The following is a 26,545-nucleotide window of genomic DNA, read 5'->3' on the forward strand; positions in this document are numbered from 1 at the left end:
GGAACTATTTTTCCAAAAAGGTTTAACCTGATTCTAATCATGAGGAAACAATAAGATGACCCCAGATTCTGGTCACTTCTACCGGACAACCAGCCTGGACCCTTCATAAAAGTCAATGTTACAAAGGAAAAAAAAAGTCAATGTTATGAAAAACTGAAAAAGGGAGATTTATTCAGATTAAAAGAAACATAACCAAATAAATCGTAAATGGATCATTGTTTTTTTTTTAATTTTAAAGTTATTTTAAGAGAGCTAAAAAGACATTTGGAGATAAATGGAGAAATTTAAATATGGGTTTGATATTAAGTGATGTCATTGAATTAATATTTTCTTAGGCATAATAATTATATTATAAGATACATGGGGGAGCAGGTATAGCTCAGTTGGTTGAGTGCCTGCTTCCCACGTATGAGGTCCCAGGTTCAATCCCCAGTACCCCCTAAAAAAAAAAAAGATAGATGGATTGAGAGATTGATGGTTAGATAGAATGATATGGCAAATAAGGCAAAATGTTAAAATTCGTGAATCTAGGTATCTGGAGAGATAGGGGTATGTTGGAGTTCTTTATAGGGCTTGTAGTACTTTTGCAATGCTCCTATAAGTTTGAAAGCATTTCAAAATAAAAAGTTTAAAATTGAAATAATTATATTGCAGTTATGTGAGAAAATGGCCTTAATTTCAGAAAATGCATGATAAAATATTTAGGGGTGAGCATTATGTAACTTATAAATGGCTCCAAAATGAGTTTATATGCACAGAGCAAATGTGGCAAAATTATAACAATTGATGAATCTAAGGCAAAGGGTATACAAGGTATTTGCTATACTATTCTTGCATCGTTTTTGTTGGTTTGACAGAAAAAAAAGAGTGGGGAGAAAACATATGTGTATATATATTTATTATGTATGTATACACACACTCGCTGTTGTCATTATGACCATAAAAATAAAGAAGAAAGACTGGAACAGACAACCAGGGTGGGGGGGAGGGGAGAGAAATAAATAAATAAATCTTTAAAAAAAAAAAAAAAAGAAGAAAGACTGGAAGAAACGTTCAAAAATGAGTGCGATTGTGTTCGGCCGGTGGGATATTGGGTGCTATTTAAAGGAGCGAGCAGGTTACTGAGCCTGGGACTCCTAGGCAGAGGGATCCTGAACTAATCAATAGGAAGAAGGATCCTGAGTCAACCAATAGGGCAAGAGAGTTTTCAACCAATAGAATCCATTGCGTTAATTAATAATCAGCCAATCAACACCTTCCATCGTCAGCCTATCAGCACCTCCCAGTTAGGATACTCTATTTACATAATATGCTAATCTGGTTTTCAAACCCTAATCAATACCCTCGCTCGGAACCAGTGACTGACCAATCAGAGCATCGCAACTGTGAGTTCCACCCCCAGGGGCGGTGACCCAGCTAAACTATATCAAGCCGAACACTGAAGCCCTGAGCGTGCATTCCACCATCATCCCAGCCAGAGGAACATCGAGCTGCGAGCTGAGCTGTGACACTGAGACAAGCTGCCATGCTGAGCTGAGCTGTAAGCCAAGCTGTGAGTATGCTGGGCGGAGCTGTGATGACGAGCATGGAGGGTGAGCTGAGGCGAAATGCCAAGCCATGCACCTCCATATTCACCCCGGGGGGCACTTTCACCAGTGCCTCAGTCAGGCTTGTGCCTTGGCCCAGGCTTGAGCTTTAACACTGAAGGGGCTTCTACCAGCACCTCAGCCAGGCTTGTGCCTTGGCTAGGCCTGAGCTGCAACATGGAAGGCACTTTCACCATGTAAGAAAGGATTAAGCTTAATTTTCACAAAGGGGAAGGCAGAGCCGGCTCTCCTGTTCAAGGAGGGAGGGAAAGGGGTTCTAGTGGCTTTGGAGCACCAAGAATTTGAAAAGTGGCACCGAAATGAGGGGGAGCCAATGGTGAGAAGTGAGGGTGAGGCCAAAGTGAGAATGGCCAATGGTGAGAAGTGGGGGCAGGGCCAACAGTGAAAGCAGCGCCAAATTTGAAAAGCTCGCCAGGAGGGAAAGCAGCACCCAGCCCGCCAGAGTGTAGAGAGCGCGGAAGCAGGAACTGAGAGCGGGAACCATGTAACTTAGACATCTCGGATAGGCTGTAACCCCTGAAGTACCCAATCAATGGGGAACAGGAGGGACCTGAAAGCTAGGTTTAGGTTATAAATAGCACTGTTTCTTATTGTTTGGTTCGCCAGCCATGTTATCCAGGTTGCACACCCATTCTTGCAAGATCCTTAATAAAATTCTTTCTCCTCCACAATCAGGTGAGCTTTTGTTTTCTTGCAGCTTTCCTTCTAACAACTTCGGGGGTTCGTCTGGGATCCTAAGCTTCAGAGGGGGACCCCCAGGGTGGACGAGGGGAAGGCGTGCCCCGCTGATTCAGCTGTCTTGGACTCCATCGTTCTTCAGCACCCTTTTAAGAATGAAGGTGTAAGCTCCCAGGGGAGAGAGGCTTTAGAGGGACTCAAATAGACACTGGTGCAGGCCCCTGTTCTAGCCCTCCCTCCCCTTGAGAAACCTTTCCACCTGTTTGTTACGGTAGATAAAGGGACAGCCTCGGGGGCTCTGATCCAAATCTGGGGAGGTCAAAGGAGACCTGTAGCTTTTCTGTTCAAAATCCTGGATCCTGTGTCCAGGGGATGGCCCAGATGCGTTCAAGCTGTGGCAGCAAAGGCTCTCCTGGTAGAAGAGAGCAGGAAGCTGGCTTTCAGGGGGGCCTTAGTCATTAGCACCCCTCATCAGGGCAGAACTAGTCTGTCTCAAAAAGCAGGAAGGTGGTGGACTGATTCCCAAGTTCTGAAGTATGAGGCTATCCTAAAGGAAAACGTGACTTGGTAGTGACAACAGACCATAGCCTAAACCCAGCCTCCTTCCTTTGGAAGGGATCTCACCAAATGCAGGCTCCTGAGCATGATTGTTTAGACCTGATTCAGTATCAGACCCGAGTCCGATCTGACCTCGGGGATCTTCCCCTGCACTCGGGGGAAAAATTATTCATAGATGGGTCCTCCAGAGTCCTAGAAGGAAGGAGGCACAATGCGATGCAGTTGTGGATGGGCTAACTTGTGAGGTGAAAGAAGCTGGCTGATCACCCAATGACTGGTCAGCTCAAACTTGCAAATTGTGTGCATTAAATCAAGCCCTCAAATTATTAGAGGAAAAGGATGGTACAGTCTACACTGACTCTAAGTATGCCTTTGGGGTAGTCCACACCTTTGGAAAAATTTGGGAATGGGGGGATTGAGTAAGAGCAAAGGAAAAGGGCTAGTCCACGGGGAATTAATCAAACAAGTATTAGTCAGTCTACTCTTACCCAGGGAAATATCAGTGGTGCATGTAAATGGACACCAGAAAGGTCATAGGTTTGAAGCAAAGGGCACTAGGTTAGCAGATAAGGAGGCTAGGGAAGCCTCCCTTAGTTCTCCTTTGAAGTTGATGATCCTGATACCCTCCATTCTTGAGGAGTTCGGGGTCCCCACATTCTCTGAAAAGGAGGTGAAAGAGCTGGAGCAGGTAGGAGTGACCCTAGATGATCGAGGGAGATGGCTCCTCCCAGATGGCAGGCAAATGTTGAATAAACAAGTGATGAGAGAGGTATTAGCAGGGAGTCATTGAGGGGCATAGACCATGTGTGATCTGGTTCTTAATATGTTAGATGCATGGGCCTTTATACTGTCACTAAACAAATAAGTGAACGATGTATGATTTGCCAAAAGGTCAATAGGAAAGTCTTAAGGAAGTGAGAACAAGGGGTAAGGGAGCTGGGCCTCAGGCCATTCCAGAGTATTCAGGTTGATTACACGGAAATGACCCCAATGGGTCGGCTAAAGTATGTTCTGGTTATTGTAGATCATCTGACAGGATGGATGGAGGCATATCTTCTGGCCTCAGCTACAGCATCAGGAACTTCTAAAATTATCCTCAAACAAATCATTCCTCATTGTGGGTTAGTGGCAGACAATGGTAGCCACTTTACCTCCCATGTGCTGCAGAATGTTATACAAAGCCTGGGTGTTACATGTAACTTCCCTACACCTTGGCACCTGCCATCTTCAGGGAGAGTGGAGAGAATGAATCAGACTTTAAAGAAGCATCTTTCTACATTGGTCTTAGAAACAAAGTTACCCTGGACTAAGTGCTTCCCCATAGCCCTACTGAGGATTAGAACTGCCCCTAGGAAAGAACTGGGACTTTCTCCTTATGAAATGCTTTTTGGCTTGCCTTTTCCTAGGACTGGAGACCTGCCTTCCTTAGAGTTGAAGGATCTCTTCCTTAAGAATTATATACAGGCTTTGTCCTCTGCTTTGTCATCCCTCAGGCATCGTGGTTTCCTGGCCCAGGCCCCATCTCTCGAATTTACTGTCCATCAACACCAACCGGGCAGTTGGGTCCTAATCAAGTCGTGGAAAGAATCCAAACTTCAGCCAACCTGGGAAGGACCCTATGAAGTTTTGTTGACAACTGAGACTGCAGTTCAGACAGCAGGAAAAGGTTGGACCCACCACTCTCGAGTAACAGGACCAGTACCCGAGCTGGACTATAAATAACCAACAATACCTTCTGAGCCCTGAAAAGTAACTCCAACTTTGGATCCCTTAAGGCCACTCTGAAAAGACAATAGTTGGGAGGGCATATCAGAAAGGGGGAAGGACTGGTTGGACTCTATATCAGTGAACTTTGCAGGAAGATATCCCTCCACTTAGAGGGAAGGCTATTATCTATATCCACCTTGTCTAGTGCCTCAAGAGACTAGCAGATGGAGGATTTAAAGTTTCTGAAAAGGAGAATAATTATACTAACTATGATGTTTCAGATTTGGGTCATGACAAGCCCTGTTAAATTGATAGTAAATATAACCAAAGGCCTAGAGTCTCAGACTGTGCAGTTTGACACCTGCCAAGTGATAAAATATGGGGATTTAGGACATCAGTGGTGGCTAAGTGGGCAAAATAAATATCTATGCCCAAAGTCACTGAGAGGTTATCTCAACCACCCCCCTGTCTCAATTGGAGCTGTGTGTGGTGGACGACTGAGTACAAGGGGTGGACCGCCAGGAATGGAAGAGGCCATACTCACTAGAAACTGCAGGATGACAAAAATAGCCTTTTATAAAGGTAATCCCCCACCAGACTGCAAAAACCTCCAGTGTAACCTAGTAGTAACTATTAAGAAGGCAGACAATTTAGAAACTGGGAGCAGCACCAGGGACCAAGTAGTCTATAGAGTATATGAAATGGGAGCAGACGTTATAGGTAAAAATCCTCTGGGGAGGTTCTGTATTCGAGTCCTCCCTTCCCCTGTAGATATGACATCAATAACACCCTCTCCAGCTAACCCATCAGAAATACCACAGGAAAACCCACCAAAGGCCAGTTCCCCAGTGCAAAATGGTCCCAAAGCAGTCAGGATACTTAAGGCAGAAGATTTAAAGCAAACCATAGAAATAGAGACAGGATATGGGGACACAAATGCCTGGGTAGAATGGGTCAAATATACAGTCCAGAGTCTGAACAAAAGCCAGTGTTATGCTTGTGCAACAGGCAGACCCACAGCTCATATTGTACCCTTTCCACTAGGCATGGAAGAGCATGAAAGGGAGTTTAAGTGCATGATACTCCTCTTCCAGAATGCTACTCCTGGTGAAAATTATAGTATATTGTCCTCTCTCTTCCCTCCTGTCAAAAAAAGAAACACCAAAGCTGTACTGGCTTCCTGCCTTGATCCAGGAAGTCACTCTGCCTGTCTCTCTAAGAGGGGAAAATGGCTCCAGGACCTTGGGACTGTGGCCCTGTGTACACGAGTTTGGAACGTGAGTGAGGATAGTACTGGCAATTTCTCCAGTCTGGCCCTACCCCAAGCAGACCTCTGGTGGTACTGTGGAAAGGGCATCCTCCAACAGGTGTTACCTGAGAAATGGGGAGGGACCTGTGCTCTGGTTCAATTGGTCATTCCATGTACCCTGCCATTTGAAAAAGAGAAAGAAACACAAAACCAGGGAAAAAGAATGAAAAGAAGTTTACTTGGTTCCCTTGATGACAAAATTTATCTAGATAGTACAGGAGTTCCCTGGGGAGTCCCTAATGAATTTAAAGCTAGAAATCAGGGAGCTGCAGGATTTGAGCCATTCTTGTTCTGGTGGGTCACCGTTAACAAAAATGTGGATTGTATTAACTATATATATTATAATCAACAAAGATTTACCAATTACAATAGGGATGCAGTTAAGGGAATAGCAGAACAGTTGGATGCTACCAGCCGAATGGCATGGGAAAACAGGATAGCCCTAGACACAATGCTAGCAGAAAAAGAAGGGGTCTGTGTTATGATTGGAGGTAGCTGCTGTATCTTCATCCCCAATAATATGGCCCCAGACAGGACTATCACCAAAGCCCTGCAAGGCTTAACAGCCTCATCTGAAGAGTTAGCAGAAAATTCTGGCATTGACAGCCCACTGACAGGATGGTTAGAGAGCTGGTTTGGAAAATGGAAAGGAGTGGCGCTGTCCGTCCTGACTTCCCTCATCATCATGGCTGGGGTACTCACAGCAGTTGCATGCTGCATCATCTCATTTGCCCAATGGTTAGCTCAAAAAGTCATTGAAATAGCCCTAACCAGAGAGATGCCCATACACTGCAAGCAAAACAACTTACACTCCCTTAAAGAGGAAGATCTCTACGATGAAGAATGTGAGGAGGCTCTTGGCAGATTTTAAAAACTAAATTGTGAAAACTAAAGAGAGTGTAAAAGAAGGAGAGGGGATTTGTAAGGAAAGGGTTACGTTTAATTTTCACAAAGGGGAAGCCAGAGTTGGCTCTACCCTTCAAGGAGGGAGAGAAAGGGGTTCTAGTGGCTTTTGCATGCCAAGAATTTGAAAAGTGGTGCCAAAAAGAGGGAGGGCCAATGGTGAGAAGTGGGGACGGGGCCAATAGTGAAAGTGGCTCCAAATTTGAAAAGCCACCAGGAGTGAAAGCAGCACTGAGCCCACCCAGCCCGCCACAGAGTGTAGAAAGAGCGGGAGTGGCAACTGAGAGCAGGACCTGGGTAACTTAGTTAGACCTCTCGGATAGGCTGTAACCCCTGAAGTACCCAATCAATGGGGAACAGGGGAGGGTCCTGCGTGCTAGGTTTAGGTTACAAATAGCACTGTTTCTTGTTGTTTGGCACGCCAGCCATGTATCCAGTTTGCATGCCCATTCTTGCAAGATTGTTAATAAAATTCTTTTCTCCACAATCGGGTGAGTTTTTGTTCTCTTACAGGCCGGGGCCTCCGCTAGGTTTGTGTCCTGGCCAGGCTTGAGCTGTTACACCAAGGGTGCCTTGGTCAGGCTTGTGCCTTGGCCCAGGCTTGAGCTGTAACACTGAAGGTGCTGCCACGGGCACCTGAGCCAGGCTTGGGCCTCGGCTAGGCCTGAGCTGCAACACCAGGGGCATTCCCATCATCACCCTGACCAGGTCCGAGCTGCAACACTGAGCTGTGCCTAAATAAAGTCTGATTGTACTGAGGTCACATTTCTTCATTCCAAAATCTATATGAACCAGAAAATTAAAGTGGCGACAACACGGTTTTTTCCTATTTTCCAAATTTTCAGTAATGCTACATCTAAAAGTGAACAGAAAACAAAATCTCCCCACGTTTCTAGAAGCCAGCAGGTTTCTGAGAAGGAAAATCTCAATAGTCATGGAAGAGAGACCAGAGACAATGGTGATTGAAACGGGTCCTTTTCTCCCTGCCAGTTGCCAGGATTCAAAGATGAGAGTACAGAGGGAAGGGAAGGGGGAAGAACAGAATGGACTTAGAATAGAAAAGCACAGAGGAATCAGGAAGTGGCAGGAACTGGCTCCAGGTATTATAAAGTAGGTTTAACTTTCGGGTTTGGTCTGACACGGTCAAGCAATTACAGTGAATCACCAAGTAACTTCCCTCCTGTTGTTTCTGCACCCATCTGTCTCCCGTTCTGTCATGAAAGGACTATTTCTCTGCATAAACAAGAGTAAATGTTGGGCAGAGACATGGAATCCAAGGTCCTACAACCTGGAGCAAAATGTTACTTAAATGTCATTAAGACTCTGGTTTTACACTTTAAAAACATGTTTCCCCAAATGGCTGCAACTTTTAGACTCCAATCTCTTATTTTCAGTTGCTTAAAAATGGAATTCTGAACAAAGATTATGTACTTTGTTTCTAGACTCTGAAGAACTCAATGATAAGCACCTTTGTATATTTCATTTAGTACAAGTCTTCTAAAGTTGTTTCTTACAATTTCAAGTAGAAGTTTCATTCCGTGGTGCCACATGCCAGCAACACAAGGCAAACTTGTGTTTACCTCTCATACAAGAGACAAATTCTATTTAGACAACAGAGGACATAACAGCAAATCATTAAGCTGGCTTATTTAATAGAGCATAATTTCCCACTGGGTCTATTTATGCTAAAAACGGCATGCTAGACTTGCACAATAAAAACTATAAACTCTGAGTCTCAAAGGGCTTCCCTGGGTAGAAACATCCCACACGTGCTGCTGCATTTTCACTGCTGGGGGGAAGGTGAGCTCTGCATGACCTCACAGGAGGGAGAGAACATAGCAAACCTGCAAATGGGTTTTTTTTATTCCCTCTCCCTGGGGTTTTTTGCGTGCTGTCTGCTCTCTGTCTCCATTTGCTGTGCATTCTTCTGTGTCTGTATTTATTTTTTTATTTATCCCCCCCACCTTGAGGTTTCCTTGCTGTCTGCTCTCTGTGTCCATTCGCTGCACGTTCTTCTGTGTTTCTGCTTGTCTCCCTTTTAGTTGTGTCACCTTGCTCAGTTGGCACACCTTGGCGTGCAGGCAAGCCTCCCTTCACAAGGAGGCCCCAGGACACGAACCCAGGACCTCCCATGTGGTAGACGGGAGCCCAACTGATTGAGCCACAGCCACTTCCCTGCAAGTGGATTTTGCCACACCACCTGTCTCTTTCCCCTTACCGACCCAGCTGTGTATGCTTCTTTTAAAAAAAAAAAAAATTATTTATTTCTCCTCCTGCCCCTCGTTGTTTGCACTTGCTATGTCTGTTTGTTTTCCTTGTTTCTTTAGGAGGCACCGGAAACCAAAGCCAGGACCTCCAATGTGGGAGGGAGGTGCCTAATCACTTGAGCCACCTCTGTTCCATGCTTTGTTGCATCTCTCATTATGTTTTTCTTCTTGTGTCTCTTGTTATGTCATCTTGTTGTGCCAGTTTGCCACACCCGCCTGTCGCATCAGCTCACTGTCTTGCTCATCCACTATAGGAAGCACCAGGAACCTCTGCTTACTGCTTTGTTGTGTCTTTCATTATGTTTTTCTTCTTGTGTCTCTTGTTGCATCAGCTTGCCATGCCTGCCCATTGTACCAGCTCGCTGTCTTCCATAGGAAGCACCAGGAACCAAACCAGGTACCTCCCATGTGGTAGGTGGAGGAGTGGGCAGGTAACTGAGCCTGGGACCCCAAGGCAGAGTGATCCTGAACTAACCAATAGGAAGAGGGATCCTGAAACAACCAATAGGGTAAGAGAATTTTCAACCAATAGAATCCATTGCTTTAAATAATAGTCAGCCAAACAGTACCTCTCATAGCCAGCCAATCGGCACCTCCCAGTTAGGATACCCTATTTATATAATATGCTAATCTTGTTTTCAAACCCTAACCAATGCCCTCACTCAGAACCAGTGATTGACCAATCAGAACATTGCCACTGGGGCTCCACCCCCAGGGGCGGTCACACAGCTAGACTATATCAAGAGCGGCTCCCAAGTTCTGAGGGCACACTCCATCTTCTCCCCGGCCAGAGGAACACTGAGCTGCAAACACGGAGTGAAGCTGAACACTAAGCTGTGGGCTGAGCTATAACATCGGGTCAAGCTGCTGAGCTGGGATGTGAGCACCCTGAGCCAAGCTGCAACAACAAATGTGGAGCTTCGAGGTGTGACAGCAAGCTGAGCATGCCGAGCTGAGCTGCAATGACAAACACTGAGTGGCAAGTGGAGCTGCAATGCTGAGCTGTGCACTTCCACTGGTGCCTCGGCCAGGCTTGTGCCTTGGCCCAGGTTGAGCTGTAACACTGAAGGCGCTTCCTCTGGTGCCTCAGCCAGGCCTGTGCTCGGCCCAGGTTGAGCTGTAACAACACTGAAGGTGCTTCCACTGGTGCCTCAGCCAGGTTTGTGCCTTGGCTAGGCTTGTGCAGCAATACCAGGGGGCACTTCCATCATTGCCCTGGCCAGGTTCAAGTTCAATACTGATCTGTGGTTAAATAAAGTTTGATTGTACTAAGGTTGCGTTTCCTCATTCTGAAGTCCATCCGAACAAAGAATAAATGGGGTAACAACAGTAGGCAGGAGCTTGAATCACATCCACTTCCCTATGTATGCTTCTTATGTCACTGTAATAAATCTTAGCATGAGTACAACTAAATTCTTAGTGCTTCTAGCAAACCACCAAATGTGTGGGTGGTCTTGGGAACCCCCAGAACAAGGCTCTCAATTTGATTTTTGCACATGCTTTTGAGATGCTTATAAAGACTTTTTAAATTACCCTAAAACTGGGAGCAGATGTGGCTCAAGTGGTTGGGCACCTGCCTCCCACATGGGAGATCCCAGGTTTGGTTTCCAGTGCCTCCTAAAGAAGATGAGCAGAGACAACAAGCAGACACAATGAGCAGAGACAATGAGCAGACACAGTGAGCAGACAGATGAGGGAGCCATCTTGGGGGGGGGGGCGTTAAAAAAATTTTAATGTATTTTTTTAAATTACCCTAAAACTATTACGCCTTTTGAACAGACTGCCACATATCTAAAACCAGGTAGAACTGGTCTTCATAAGTACTGCTATTCTGTAGATAATGGAGTAGCTAGGAATTTAGCTCACCAGTGATAGATCCCAAAACAATATTCTTACTACAACTTCCTGGGCACTAAAAGATAGATGTTCTCTACTAGGCAGCAGAGGTTATGGCTCAGGTATACCTATACAAAGCCAAGGATTTTTATAGTCCCTGCTTTAAAGATGTCAATTGTACACATACCATACAGTTAAATATCATCAGAGCCAATTTCTGAGACAGGAAGTCATCATTCTAATGTTCATATGCCTTGTCACATTTGTTTAGGGTTCATTATAGGCAGTAATCTTTTTGGACAGAAATACAGCCGCAACTCAGCTCACATTAGAGCCTGGCCATCAAAGCCATCATTTTCTTTTCAATGCTGATGAACACTATACTGTGGAGCTGGCAGAGAGGAGGTGAAGTGCAATTTGTTTTTTTTTTGTTTTTTTTTATAGAAATATTTAAGATTTTTTTTTTATTTATTTCTCTCCCCTTCCCCGCCTCCCCAGTTGTCTGCGCTCTGTGTCCATTCACTGTGTGTTGTTCTGTGACCTCTTATATTCTTGTTAAGTGGCACTGGGAATCTGTGTCTCTTTTTGTTGCATCATCTTGCTGCATCAGCTCTCCGTGTGTGCGGCGCCATTCCTGGGCAGGCTGCACTTTCTTTTGCGCTGGGCGGCTCTCCTTACGGGTGCACTCCTTGCGCGTGGGGCTCCCCTATGTGGGGGACACCCCTGCGTGGCAGGGCACTCCTTGCGCGCATCAGCACTGCGCATGGGCCAGCTCATCACATGGGTCAAGGAGGCCCGGGGTTTGAGCCCTTGACCTCCCATGTGGTAGGCAGATGCCCTATCCATTGGCCCAAATTCCCTTCCCATGAAGTGCAATTTGGAATCCTGGTGTCTCTCACTGGATTTATTCACGGTCACCAATTTTAACTGAAAATCCCCCACTGTGCATAGTAAAGCCTGGAATTAAGATGCAATATTCAAGTGCCCCCTTGACATCTTTGAGCCTTACAGGGCCCTAAAGGCCTAAAAGTGAGTTCCCTGCTCTCACCATATATGCTGCCCCCCCTACCCAGAGAAAAAGGCTCCCCACCCAGCAAGCTCCTCTCTCAGCTGACCAGCTGCACCCATCTGGTCCTCAACCTACCAGGCTTCAGTTCCCTGCCAGTATGCAGGATTATGCAAATCAACCAATCACATCTTCATGGGAACCAGGGGGCACTTGGCCCTCTTGTTACTACAAAGCCCACGTCCCGCGGCCCCTGCCGGTTCCCTCTGCTCCTGCCTGCAAGTCCGTGTGGCCATGCGTGGCACATGGTGTCGTCCTTCCCTGGGGTTTGAGTCTCCGTGACTAATACACTGCTGTGGATGTCATGTGTCCAGTGTTGGGTGTTGTATATTTACCCATCTCACCCTACTTGGGGTGGGGGACCTGGGGTGAATAGGAGGTGGGCAGAAGACACTGCAATGTGTCACGATCAGGCTAGACCATTCCCACCCTCCCGTGCGACCTACATTTGTTACTCTAATGGGTGATAAACAACCCCTCTGTGCTAGGGAACCAGGGAGACCAAGAGAGATGGCACCCGCCCTGAAAGAATGCTCCATTTTGTGGCTGAGATGCAAGAATTCCCTCAAGACTGCGTTAGGGGAGATGGACTTGGCCCAGTGGTTAGGGCGTCCGCCTATCACATGGAAGGTCCGTGGTTCAAACCCCGGGCCTCCTTGACCCGTGTGGGGCTGGCCCACGCTCAGTGCTGATGCGCGCAAGGAGTGCCCTGCCACGCAGGGGTGTCCCCTGCGTAGGGGAGCCCCACGCGCAAGGAGTGCACCCTGTGGGGAGAGCTGCCCAGAGTGAAGGAAAGTGCAGCCTGCCCAGGAGTGCCACTGCACACAGGGAGAGCTGACACAACAAGATGATGCAACTGAAAGAAACAGATTCCTGGAGACGCTGATAAGGATAGAAGCGGGTCACAGAGGAACACACAGCGAATGGACACAGAGAGCAGACAACTGGGGGTGGGGGGGGAGAGAAATAACTAAATAAATAAATCTTTTAAAAATAAAAAATAAAAAAGACTGCGTTAGACCTGCTGGTTGGCTGCAATCCCAACACCAGCATCAGAGTTCTGTTAAGAGATTTTTCTTCCTCTCCAGACATACTGTATCGTGCTCAAGAGTCACTAGCAAGCAGCCATTTTTCTCAGAAACTGCCAGTGAGCTCTACCCAGAGACCACCAGCCCCCGTGTGGGAATCAGCAGGTCATGGCGCAGGCAGACGGGAGTCCACACAAACCGGACGACATCTGCCTAGAGCCGAAGCTTGCAAACAGAGAGTTAGGCCTGAATTATTTCTCTCAGCCATCGACTTGTCTCACTGTCACCCTCCTTTCACATGTGACAGCCTGAAATAATGGGGGCTCTCAAGTGGCCGAGAAGGGTCACAGCACACATCCAACATGGGCCACGCTGTAATTTCCACTCCACCGCGTAGGCGGTGCAGCCCCAGGAAGCTCTTCTTCAGATGGACTCTCTGATGCAGAACCACCGCAAGCGAGGCAGACCAAGAGAAACCGCGTGGCTGCAGCGGCAGCCAGGGCAGCGCCCGAGTCCCCCTGGGCCTGCGCCTCACTGCAGCGCAGACGCCAGCTCCCCAGGGCACGGTGTGAAAACCAATGCACTGCTTCCCGAGTGCAAGGCCCGATCATTAATTCAGGAAGACGCCCAACATGCAAAGCAGGAAAAGCTGTCCCCATGCGAGCACACAGTCAAAAGAAATTGCTAGAGAGCTGTGAGCAGGCAATGCCTCAAATAAAATAAGCAGTTCTGGGTAATACAAGCACACACACAAATACACATGCACCGATCCTGGCAGCCCACAATTACAGCATCACAAGGGATGTTTGCTGGGATGGGGGTCGGTAATGTTAATCTTCCAAACAACACATACCCAGATATAATGGTAATAACCCCGACCAACATCTATGATGTTCTGGCCCATTCCTTACACTTTTAAAGAAGAAGGAAAGATATAAAACCTCTCCAAACTAATATTTAAATTTAATGAACTTCCAATGAAAATTTCAAAGGGATTTTTATTTAGATCTGATTTTAAAATCAATGTATAGGAAAGTGAATGTGGCTCAGGCAGTTGGGCACCCGCCTACCACATGGGAGGTCCCAGGTTCAGTTCCCTGTGCCTCCTAAAGACGATGGAGCAAGACAGCAAGCTGGCATGACAGGCTGGTGTGGCGAGCTTGCAAAACAAGATGACACAGCAAGTTGACGCAGTGAAGAGACAGCAAGGAAACACAACAAGCAGAGAGCAGAGGTGGCTCAAGTGATTGGGTGCCTCTCTCCCACATGGGAGCTCCTGGGTTCAGTTCCTAATGCCTCCTGAAAAGAAGATGAGTAGAGAGCAGACAGCTAGTGCAAATGACAAGGAGGGGAGGATAAATAAAATAAATCTTTTTTTAAAAAATCAATGTACAGTTCATCTGGAAGAATAGTGAAATACTTTTTTTTTTAAGATTTATTTTATTTCTTTATCGCCTTTGCAGTCACTGTCTGCTCTCTGTGTCCATTTGCTAAGTGCTCTCTGTGTCTGCTTATCTTCTCTTTAGGAGGCACTGGGACCTCCCATGTGGGAGACAGGCCCTCAATCACCTGAGGCACCTCAGCTCCCTGATTTCATGTGTCTCTCGTTGTCTTTCCTCTTTGTGTTTCTTCTGTTGCATCATCTTGTTTGTCAGCTCACCACGCCTGTCTGCCGTGCCAGCTCACCTTCTCCAGGAGGCACCAATCACTTGAGTCATATATGCTTCCCACGAAGTGCATTTTTTCAAGTTTTCAAATAGTAATGGGTGACGATAGATAAGGGCTGGATTTACAGTAATGCTATGATAATAAAAAAGATGGTAAGGTTCCTATATAAGAAATGAAATGATCAATAGAACAAAATAGAAATCCCAGAAATAAATCCAAATTATTCAACTTACTAACAATCAGGGTGAGAAGGGAAATAAAGTCAGATCCCTACCTCACACACTACACTAAAATAAAGTGCACATGAATTATAGAGTTAAACTTTAAAATTGAAACCTTAAAAGTGCTAGAGGTAAATATATGGGTTATTATTTACATTATCTTTTGATAGGGAAAGACTTGATACTAAAGGCAGAATCCATAAAACATTTGATGACATAAATATTCAAAACTCCTTATTGTAAATGCTTTAGGGAAAATAAAAATTATGTTTAACAATTTTTTTAATTTCTCTCCCCTTACCCCCCTCCATTGTCTGCTCTCTGTGTCCACTCGCTGCGTGTTCTTCTGTGTCCACTTTCATTCTTGTCAGCGGCACTGGGAATCTGTGTCTCTTTTTGTTGCATCATCTTGCTGCGTCAGCTCTCCGTGTGTGCGGTGCCACTCCTGGGTGGGCTGTGCTTTTCATGTGGAGTGGCTCTCCTTGTGGGGTTCACTCCTTGAGTGTGGGGCTCCCCTATGCGGGGGACACCCTTGCATGACATGGCACTCCTTGTGCGTGGCAGCACTGAGCATGGGCCAGCTCACCACACGGGTCAGGAGGCCCTGGGTTTCAACCCTGGGCCTCCCATATGGTAGGCAGATGCTCTATCAGTTGAGCCACATCTGCTTCCCCATTTAACAATTGAGAAGGAAAACAAAGCCACTTTGAAAATATATTTGCAACCTAACAAAGAGTTACTATTGTTTCTATATAAAGAGTTTACCAACCAATAAAGAAAAAAGGGGGTGGAAGGATATCAACAGGCCAATCAGAAAATAAACAGCCCATAAACATAAAAGATATTCATATATATTCATTAACCAAAGACTCAACAAAAGAAACACCCATTTTTCACTTACTGATATGAGCAAAATTTCTAAAATACTACCCAGTGTCAGGGTGTTAAAGAAATTATTAAATTATTTTATTAAGAAAAAAAATTTTACGTGTGTTAGGAGAAAAAAAATGACACTTTACTTTAAAAAAAAATCCTACAATGCTATTCAATTTGATGAGAAACCTGAGAGGGTTAATAAACTGGTTACCTCGAGGAGAGCTGGCATCCCCGTTGCAGGAAGGCATTGAGGTTCCCAGTTGCCGCAAGTAACAGCCCCAGGTATGGAGGGGAAGGCTTCATCGGCCTAGAAGAAAACTCAGGATGGAATTGGACACCAACAAAATAGGGATGATCTGAAATGAGAACAATCATGAGGTGGTTGAAGCAGGCAAACATGACAACTGCTTTCGAGGTCTTATCTTTGGATGAGAAAATTCATGAAATAGAAGATGATTTAACTTGTTACCCTCATAGCCAGTTACTCTTGTGACTTGTTTTTGGAGTGGAGTTTCAAATTGTGAAACACAATATGATAGCCAGGCCCTGAGCCTCAACAGACTTCAGCTCCTACACTCTGATTTATTGGACTTACCCCACTCAGCTAACATGGAGTTGAAGAAAGTCAACCACCACACCATGGAGCCTAGAGTGCCTACAACTGAAAGCAGAAGGATTGCATCCAGCATCCATGTGGAATCTAAGGCCCCTCTTGACATAGATGTGGAATGGACACAACCAAGCCAAGGTCCACAGGAAGGAAGAATACAGTAAGGATTAGGGTGGACTTAATGATATTCTATTCATGAACTATTGTGGTTAATAATCAAGAAAATGTGGCATTGGTGTGGAAAAAGTGGCCATGGTGGCTGCTGGGTGCGGGGAAGGGGAGGAAGAGATGAGATGTGGAGGCATTTTCAGGACTTGGAGTTGTCCTGGGTGGTGCTCCAGGGACAATTGCCAGATGTTGTATGTCCTCCCATGGCCCACTGGATGGAACGTGGGAGAGTGTGGGCTATGGTGTGGACCACAGGCCATGGGGTGCAGCGATGCCCAGAGATGTGCTCACCAGATGCAATGGATGTGACATGATGGTGGGGGAGAGTGTTACTGTGGGGGGAGTGCTGGGGTGGGGGGAGTGCTGGGGTGGGGGCGGTGGGGGTGAATGGGGACCTCATATTTTTTTAATGTAATATTCTTTAAAAAATGAATAAATTGAGTAGAATTTGAAAAAAAAAAACAAATTGTGAAACACATCTCCCTTAATCAGAGACCTGGGATTTTATTCATGGGAGATGTTAGAGAGAGCTAAGGTAAGCCAACATTTTTGAACGGCAGGATGAATTCTGCTTTTCCAAAGTCCACCTGCTTTTTGAAAGCCCTGCTAGGCTTCTGTTGCCTCTATTTCCACAGCATCCCTCTGACTTTAGGCTAAGCCTAGGTGATTCTTTCTTTTGTATGGCTTCAAGCCATTTCCTCCAAGGTCTTCTCTCCTTCCCCAAGGGAAGGGTCCCCTGGGATAAACCAAGACCTGCTGAATCCAGAGGGCTGCCCCTAGGAATGCAGTGAGTACAACTGCTTTTCTAGTCACAGCCTTAAGTTGGATATTAATCATAGCACCATTAAACTGAACAGGCACTCATGTTTCAGTGCATACATAAAAGGATAGTCTTCTAACACATGAAAGGTGGTTAGGTTTCAAAGGGACAAGAGGCCAAGCTATTTTCACTTGCTTACTTCTATAATACTTTTCTGTATTGCGTGAACCTTTTACCGTGAGCTTATACTACTTACATTATGAAAATTAATTTTTTTTTTACATACCGGGGGTGGAGATTGAACCCGGGATCTCATATGTGGGAAGATGGCACTCAACCACTGAGCCACATCAGCTTCCCTGAGTTGGTTTTTTCGTTTGTCTTTGTTTTTTTTTTTCAGGAGGCACCGGGAAATGAACCCAGGACCTCCTATGTGGAAGGTAGGAGCTCAACCACTTGAGTCACATCCACTTCCCAAGCCATTTTCATTTTTGAGGACTGCTAAGTAGCCGTTATACAGCAATTCAAGTTGTGCTAGATGTATTAGGAACAGAAAAGCAGCTTTTCCCCAGATTTTTGGACTCCCCTATTTTGGAATGGCAAGAATTGCCAACATTGTTAATGTAATCAACAGCACTGAATTATACATTTGAATGAGGTTATAGGGGGAAATTTTAGGTTGTATATGTTACTAGAATAAAAATTAAGGAAAAAAAAATACCACCAGACTATAAAACACAGTGAACCCTTATGTAAACCATGGACAACTGTTGCTAGTACAATTATAACAATATTCTTCCATCAGTTATAACAAGGTACCACACTTGTAAGGTGTTAATCATAGAGAGATGTAGGGGAGCTCTGTATCTTCTGCATGACTTTTCTGTGACCCTACAACTTCTCTAATAAATTTTTTTAAAAACTAAAAAAAAAAAAATCAACCAAGGATTACCAATTCCAACTCGGAGCTAATTTTCTAGGTTTCCAAACTTGTTTCCCCAACCAGAGCTCTGAAAAACTGGGTTTATTCCCAGATTAGGAAGCACATAGGTTGGGCAATCCCATAATTACTATAGAACAGAGCATGGGCAGTGTGTTGTACTTCCTATCTGGAAAAGTCATTTTAATTGCTGCACATATCAAACTGAAGATGAGAAAACTATGACAAGTTTTGTAGGGGGGGAAGCAAATAAAACTGAAAAGCTTTTAATGGACTGTTTCATCAGATGATCTAAAATCTAATATGGAATGAATTCAAAATCCACAAATTCCCATCACTTCGCACTGGAGACTAGATGCTACTGCCACAGTAATGAGGAAACAGTGGTTAAACAGAAATGTCTACCCTCCTAAAGTTATAATTTAAAGTGGACCTATATCAAATTGCAGCCACTAGGCCCACGTGGCTGTCTAAATTAATTAAAGTTAATTGAGCTCAACAGCAACATGCAGGCTGGTGGCTACCACATTGAACAGGGCAGAAAAGTTCCATCATTGCAGCAGACTTTATTGCACAGCACTGATTCCAGAAAGAGCCAGCGAAGAACTCCTCTACATCACCTCGAGAAAGAAGACTCCTTGAAGGAGAGGGACACTCAGGTACAAGAGCCTAGTGAGAACAATGTCACCTTCCCCCAGAGCGTGCCTCCTCGAAAGCAGTAGGAAAGAAAGCACCTACACTTAGAAAAGAAACTAAGCAACACAGCTTCCAATTTAAGATGGGATCAATCTTCCAGCTCCGCATCTAGGGACGTCTTTGAAAGAAGCAGGCAATAATTGTGTTTTTGAATCACTACAAAGGGAGGCCAAGCAATGGATCACGTCACAGCTTTGTTGTTCCTTTCAGAGCCCTTAGGGACGGTGGAGATTCTTGGGTATGCTTCTAAGGGGTGTCAAAGATGAAAAACCTTCCGGGGAATTTTTCTTAAGAAGATTAATTCCCTTGCAGTGGGCTTTTAAAAATGGCAAGGTTTTATAGCAGTTCTCCTTCCCTTTCCAACCCACATGAAATTTGAAAGCTTCTCAACAGGACTCTAAATCCTCATGATGAAAGAAGCTTCTCAGTATGTGCTGACCATTATGAGAACCAGGAGAATAAGTACTTTAACAAAGTAAACCGATAGTGATTTGCTTAAGAAATCCCCTGCCCTCTCCCATGCGATAAAGATGAAGAGATTTAACACCACACGGGGATGTGCACTATAAAAACTGTAAGTGGTGGGCATTTCCACTAGAGAGACGACAGGATTTACATCCTCGTTATTCTACTTCAAACCTTCAGGCATGGATTGACAATCTCAGGCAGAATGGCCAGTGAAAACCAGAGGAACAAATAAAACCCCACAGGGGGGACACAGAGCTGGGTTTGCTCTAATGACTAGCTGGATGGTTAACCTCCCTGTGCTCCAAGTTCCTCTGTACACCTGGGAAGGTAGATAAGGCAGGCAGTCTCCCCAGGAGGAGCCTCATTGAGAGAGGGCACAAGGAATGTTCATGGTTTGCCTTCTTTTACGGTCAAGCACAAATGCTACTGCAGTCAAAGGAGCCCTCTCTGACTTCAGCTTTTCCGTGCTCAGGACTCCTGAAGTACTGGAACAGATTGCAGACAGAATGGAAAAGGGAGAAAGGGAATTTGAAGTAGACAACAGCGACATGGGTAAAACAGCAAAGTGAGAAGCACTTACTTGCAAGTTCAATGATTTCCATTCTCTCCCCATCGACATCCTGACCTACAAATCTTAAGTCTTTCTGCTCGAATTGGCTGATCAGGTTAGGGTTCACCTGCAAACACAAGAAATGAAGGGTCTTGGGGCAGCAGTGCAATACAGGCCCTTCATCAACTGGGTGTGTTTTCCACTTCAAGGATGCTCTCGCGATTAGTTCATTTCCATAGTCAACCTCCACAACCCATTTTTAAACTCATGATGAATCTGAAACATAAACTATAATCATAGCCCCAAAATCTGGGAGGCTCATCTTCTATTGACCAAAGCCGAGATTCAAACAGCAGGACTGGACTTGGAGCCTTCAGACTAGCTGTTGACACGTGCCCCATACTTGCTTCTTACCTACCTTGACTTATTGCATACTTAATGCTCTCCAAATCGCAGATGTGCTTGAGGATGGAAACTATCGAATTTCCCTTATAACTAAGCCCAGTGCTGTCTTCATACATAGTTACATAAAAGCTCTAAAGAGAAGTTTGGAGGAATTTTTCTATTAACATACTGGTTGTAGATGACAGCTTGATGACACAGCTCACAGCTCCTACCCCTTGCTGACCCCGGCCTCTTCCCTGCACTTGCCTCAGGGCTCCCTCCCCTCACTCAACTCACTGCTAGCTCTTTCCCAACTTTTGGGCATCCTTTTTATCCTCTCCCTCACAGATAGCATTTCCCATCGTTCCAAATAAAGTAGGGTCACATCTGTCCTCCTTTCTTTAAAATAAACAATAAGCGCATAGGGAGTGGATGTGGCTCAAGCAGTTGAGTGTCTGCCTCCTACATGGGAGGTCCCGGGTTCAGTTCCCCATGCCTCCTACAGGAAACAAGCAGACAACAAGAAAAAAACAATGAGCAAGACAATAAGCGGGGGGGGGGGGGAGAACAATGAGCAGACAACAAGCAAAAACAAACGAGCAGACAATGAGCAAAAACAAATGAGCAATGAGCAAAAACAAGGGGCAAACAAGCAAAACAACAAATAGACAAGGGAGCCAAAAACAACAACAAAAATAAGTGTATCATAAAAGTTGTGAACTTACAAAAGAAACATGCACCTCATCATACAGGGCTCCCATACACCTCCCCACCACCACCAATTTGCACTGTTGTGAAACATTTGTTACAAACTATGAAAGAGCATCATCAAAATATTACTAACTATAGCCCATATCTTAGATTTGGTGTATTTTCCCCCCAACCCACCCAATTATTAATACCCTGTATGAGTATTATATATTTGCAATCACTCATGAGAACATTCTCATTATTTGTTCTGTTAAACACATTCCACATTCCACCACTGCCATCTGTCCTTCTTAATCTTAGCCTCCTAGGTTGTTTTTATCTTATTTTTGAATGTTATACCAACTCTCCTAATCTGTAATTATTTTTCTTTTTTGTAACAGTTTTATTTGTTATAATTCACATACCACATGTAGCAGTTTGATATTATTGATGAATTCCAAAAGAAATACTGGATTATGTTTGTAAACTGGTCTTTTCCTCTGGGCATATGAGATTATATTGGATTCAGAGGTTTACTTGATTAAGTAAACCTCTTGTGTCAGTAGGGCGTTAAGTACCCACCCCTTGGTGGGTGGGGACTTGCAGATAAAAGGCATGGCAAAGGACAGTTGAGGGTTCTTAATGTTGGAGTTTTGATGTTGGAGTTTGATGCTTAAGCCTTAAACTGGAGCCCCAGGGAAAGAGACAGAGCCATTCACCTGATAGTCTATGGCTGACCTCATGGAGAAAACAAAGGAGCTGAGCCCAGAGGAACCCAGGAAGCCTGAGCCCTCACAGACTTTGCCAGCCATCTTGCTCCAACATGTGAAAACAGACTTTGGTGAGGGAAGTTAACATATGCTTTATGGACTGGGATCTGTAAGCTCCTACCCTAAATAAATACCCTTTATAAAAACCAACCTATTTCTGGTATTTTGCAGCAGCACCCCTTTGGCTGACTAATACACCAGACAAATTCACTGGGTTAAAGTGTACAATTCAAATTGAATTATGCAACCATCACCACAATCCGTTTTAGAACATTTTCATTACCCCAAAAAGAAATGCTTGTATCCATTAAGTGTCATCCCCCAATCCACCCATCACCACCACCCCCAGTCCCTGGCAACCACTAATCTACTTTCTGTCTCTATAAATTTGCCTATTTGGGACACTCCGCACAAATGGGATCATACACTAGGTGGTCTTTCATGTGTGACTTCTTTTGCTTAGCATGTTTGCAAGATTCATCCATGCTGTAGCCTGTATCAGGACTTCATTTCTTTTTATTGCTGAAGAGTATTCCATTGCATGGATAGACTACATTTTATGTATTAATATCCATCATATGATGGGGATTTGTAGGGTTTCCATTTTTTCACTGTTATAAATAATGCTGTTATGAACTTTCATGCACAAGGTTTTGAGTGGGCATATATTTTCATTTCTCTTGGGTATACAGCTGGGGTAGAATTGCTGGATCATATAGTAACTAGGTTTAACCTTTTGAGGAACTGCCAGACTGTTTCCCACAGTGGCTGCGCTACACTGCCTTCCTACCAGCAGTGGATGAGGGTTCCAATTCCGCTCCGTCCTGGCCAACACTTATAATTTGTCCTTTGATGATCGCCATCAAAAAAAGGGATGAAGCGGTATCTCATTGTAGTTTTGATTTGCATGTCCCTGATGACGGAGGCTGTTGAGCATCTTTTCAGGTGCTTACTGGCCACTTGTATATCTTGTTTGGGGAAATATCTGTGGGAGTCCTATGCTCAATTTTTTTTTTGAGGCACCTGGGGCCAGAAACTGAACCCGGGACCTCGTATGTGGGAAACTGGTGCTCAACCACTGAGCCACACTGGCTTCCCTGAGTTGGTTTTATCATTTGTTTTGCTTGTTGTTTTTTCCAGGAGGCACCGGAAACTGAACCTAGGACCTCCCATGTGGGAGGCAGGCACTCAACTGCTTGAGCCACATCCGCTCCCCCTTTGCCCAATTTTTTTTCTATCTGGTTGCATCATCATCTTTTTTTTTTGTTTGGTGCATTGCTTCACTGTGTGGGGGCCTGCACCTCTCCATGCTGTGTGGGTTACCCAATTCTTAATTGGGTTATTTGTCTTTAAATTTTGCATTTAAGAGTTCTTTTTATTTTCTAGATTACAAGTTTCTTATCAGATATATAATTTAATCTGCACTTTTTTTATCCATTATCTTATTTGTTGTCCTCTCAAAATAGAAAGTGAACTCCCTGGGAGAAGAGAGACCATGTCTGTCTTTTCTCCCCTTGTATCTCCAGTGCATACAAGAGGCAAAATACATGTGAATGAATGAATGGGCACATGACCATGTATATGGCAGTTCTTACATCTTCTCATCACCATTACGCAAAGCCGCTCACTAGTTTCAGTCCCACCACTTGGGCCAGTTCCCAGTGGAAATAAAAGCAAAAATGGCCTATGCATGGCAAACAATGTTCCCTGATTGTGGTGACACTGTTAGTAGCCTATGCAGCATCTCTTTCTACTAGTCCTCCTTCAAAATAGATTCCCAGATTTGTTCAGATATCTGCCGCTCCCCTCCATGGCCTGTGGGTCTCCATATTGTGTTCCAGAAGTTGGCCCTAATTGATCTAAGCCTAACATGGCAGACGAATGACGCCAAAAAGCACTCATGTTCAGCATTTCCTAGCAATGGTTACTAGTTCTCAGGTGGGCGGGTAATCTAAGTTGACCCATCAGACTGAAGATAAAATTCCATGTCTGGGGAAGACACATCCTGCTTTAGTTGCTGCTAGCAGCCATCTTGGAACAATGAGGGAGACCAACCTGAGGGCAAAGCAGGTGCGTGGAAAAGGGCAGGGCCAAGAGGAACACAGAGAGAGCAGGGGCCCTGAGTGTACCATGCCTGCAGTCTGCCAGGCCTCTAGACTACCTGTTACCTGAGATAAGAATGTCCTCATTGGTTAGGTTGGTTTGAGTGAAGAACTAACAGGGATTTGGGCTTACAGCCAAAAGCATCAAAATGGACACACTAATTAATCCTGAAATAGACAATCCACATTATGAAAATTTTCACCCCTTGAGAACCTATGCTTCTCATATGGAAATCCCCATAATTAACTGTCCTTAGTCATGTGGCACTAAGCCTCAAGTTCCATGCAGGCCTCCAAAGAGGTTCCCAAATCTAGAATCCACCAAGGATTGTGATACCCGGGACTCATCCCTGTGCTAAGAGGCCTTTGGTTTCTTTTCAGAAGATCTAAGTCCCTCTTTCCCAAACCTGGTCAAACAAAGTGCAGGGGGTTAGGGACGAGGAAGCCTGGCCTTCTCTTGATCTAGGAGACAGCAGTTAAGAGTACCGTGGAAGGCTCATATGCTCTGTGTGCAGGTACTTAAAGACTGTACCTTTGGCAAGCCAGGGAGACCAGGAGAAGGTGGGGATTGGACACACCTCCCCGAGCACAATGGATGCCACCAGGACTGGACTCCTTTCCCAGAGGGCCCTCTTGGAATCTCTCAGGCTCCCCACAGGAAGCATCTCGAGCCCACGGTGATGCAGCATGAAAGCCTTACCTCATACCGATGTCTGTGCCTCTCTTCTATATAAGAAACACCACCATACAGTTTCCCTGTAAAGACAGAGAGTGCACTTAACATTGCTGTAATCCATTTTAGAACTGCATCTGTGCCATACGTGGTGGGGGGAGCTCTGTGATCCCTATCCTTCTATCAGAGGCCTCAACATGAGCTCAACTCCAGAGAGTATTCTAGATTTTGCTTCTCTTCTAAGAGAGTATATTATTTCCTGGGGCTGCCATCACAGAGTTCCACAAACTACGGCTTAAAACAACAGAAATTTCTCGTCTCACTGATCCAGAGGCGAGAAGTTCAAAATCAAGGTGTCGGCTAGGCCATGCTTCCTTGGAAACCTGCAGGGGCCTGTTTTAGTTTCCCAGCTACTAAAAGCAGACACCATACAATGGGTTGGCTTAACCATAGGAATTTATGGGCTCAGTTTCTGAGCCTGAAGGCTCACTTCTTTCAAGGTCAGTATCTTCTGGCTGATTGGCAGTCTTTGTGGTTCTGTTGACTTCCAGCTTCTGGCTTCCCTCTGTATGGCTTTCTCTTGTAAGGACTCCAGTCATAGGACTAAGCCCCATCCTGATTGAGATGGGCCACACCTTAACTGAAGTCACCTCATCAAAAGGGCCTACTTACGAAGGGTGCACACCTACAGGACCGGATTAAGAATTTGTATTTCTGGGATACATAACTCTAAGCCACCATGGGGAGGATCCTTCCTTGTCTCTTCTGGCTTCTAGCATTTGCCAGCAAAACTTGCTGTTCCTTGGCTTCTAGACTAATCACTCCCGTCTCTGCCTGTCTTCACTGGGCCTTCCTCCTTGTGTCTGTCTGACCATGTGTCCAAATCTCCCCCTTCTTAGAAGAATACCAGTCACACTGGATCAGGGCCCACCCTCATCTAGTTTGGCCTCAGTTTAACTAATCACATCTTCCAAGACCCTTCCCAAATAAAGTTAAATTCACGGGAGCACGTCTTTTTTTTGCAGGGGGCACAGTTCAACCCATAACAAAGTCCAAATGCCTCATCTCTCATTTGGGCTTTTGGCTTGGATAAAGAAAATGGAAATCAATTGTATTCTCATATGACTGTTTGATCAATCAGCACAGTTTGAACTTCTGTTTTCAATTCTGTCCATATAGACTGAGCTCCATGGTGATGATATTAGTGACAGTCAATATTTAAAGTATGTGTTTTGGAAGAAAAGAGAACGAGTGGGGGCAGAGTTCCTTTAAATGACCTTCAACATGCCCCTGACAATGGGGCCACTAAGATTGAACCGTCATACTGAAACAACTGTCGCTTCATGAACATAAAGAAAAAAAATGAAAATTGCACGATCATACCCGGTTGGAAAATATGGAAGCATACTGTTTTTATTTCCTTGGCTGCTCAAGCAAATACCATGAAATGGGCCAGGTTAGACAATGAGCATTTATTTGCTCGTGGTTTTGAGGCTAAGAGCAAGTCCAAATCCAGGCATCAGCAAGGTGAGGCTTTCTCCCCAAAGGCTGGTGTTCCGGCGCTGGCTGTTGGCGCTCCTTGGTCCTTAGCTTGTCATGGCAAGACACGTGGTGGGGTCTCCTGGTCTCTCCCTTCCACTGATGTTCAGCTTCTAGCTCCTCCCTCTGAGGCTTTCTCTGTCTCTGTCTGAATTTCATTCCACTTATGAGGGACTCCAGTAATACGATTAAGCCCCATCCTGACTGAGGTGCGCCCCACCTTAACTGAAGTCACCTCATCCAAAGGTCCTACTTACAATGGGTTCACACCCACAGGAATGGATTAGGTTTAAGAGCTTGTTTTTCTGGGGTACATGGCTCCCAACCACCATACTTACGTATCAGAAAGCAACAAAAAAAGGAGTTGAACAATCTGGACCTCACTTAGAGAAGAGGTTCTCTCTCCTATAATAAGTGTCTTTGCAACTGATCCAGAGTCTTTTCCTCCTAGAGTCAAAAATTTCTCTTCTG

General features: G+C 45.0%; 1 protein-coding gene across 6 annotated transcripts in view; it reads right to left on the reverse strand.

Annotated features, from left to right (window-relative positions):
• CTPS2 (CTP synthase 2) overlaps window positions 1-26,545 on the reverse strand; it is a 123,089-nt gene that overhangs the window by 11,833 nt on the left and 84,711 nt on the right. For 5 of the 6 annotated variants that reach the window (XM_071213243.1, XM_058291335.2, XM_058291332.2 and 2 more), the window contains 3 exons: window positions 24,563-24,618; window positions 19,947-20,043; window positions 15,936-16,080 (listed from right to left, as the gene is read on the reverse strand). In XM_071213243.1, the coding sequence (XP_071069344.1) occupies window positions 15,936-16,080; window positions 19,947-20,043; window positions 24,563-24,618 (298 nt within the window). Of the gene's footprint in view, window positions 1-14,645; window positions 14,760-15,935; window positions 16,081-19,946; window positions 20,044-24,562; window positions 24,619-26,545 lie in introns of all 6 variants that reach the window. The other variant, XM_058291333.2, reaches the window with a different exon arrangement.

The sequence above is a fragment of the Dasypus novemcinctus genome, chromosome X (genome assembly GCF_030445035.2).
Source record: "Dasypus novemcinctus isolate mDasNov1 chromosome X, mDasNov1.1.hap2, whole genome shotgun sequence".
NCBI lineage: Eukaryota > Metazoa > Chordata > Mammalia > Cingulata > Dasypodidae > Dasypus > Dasypus novemcinctus.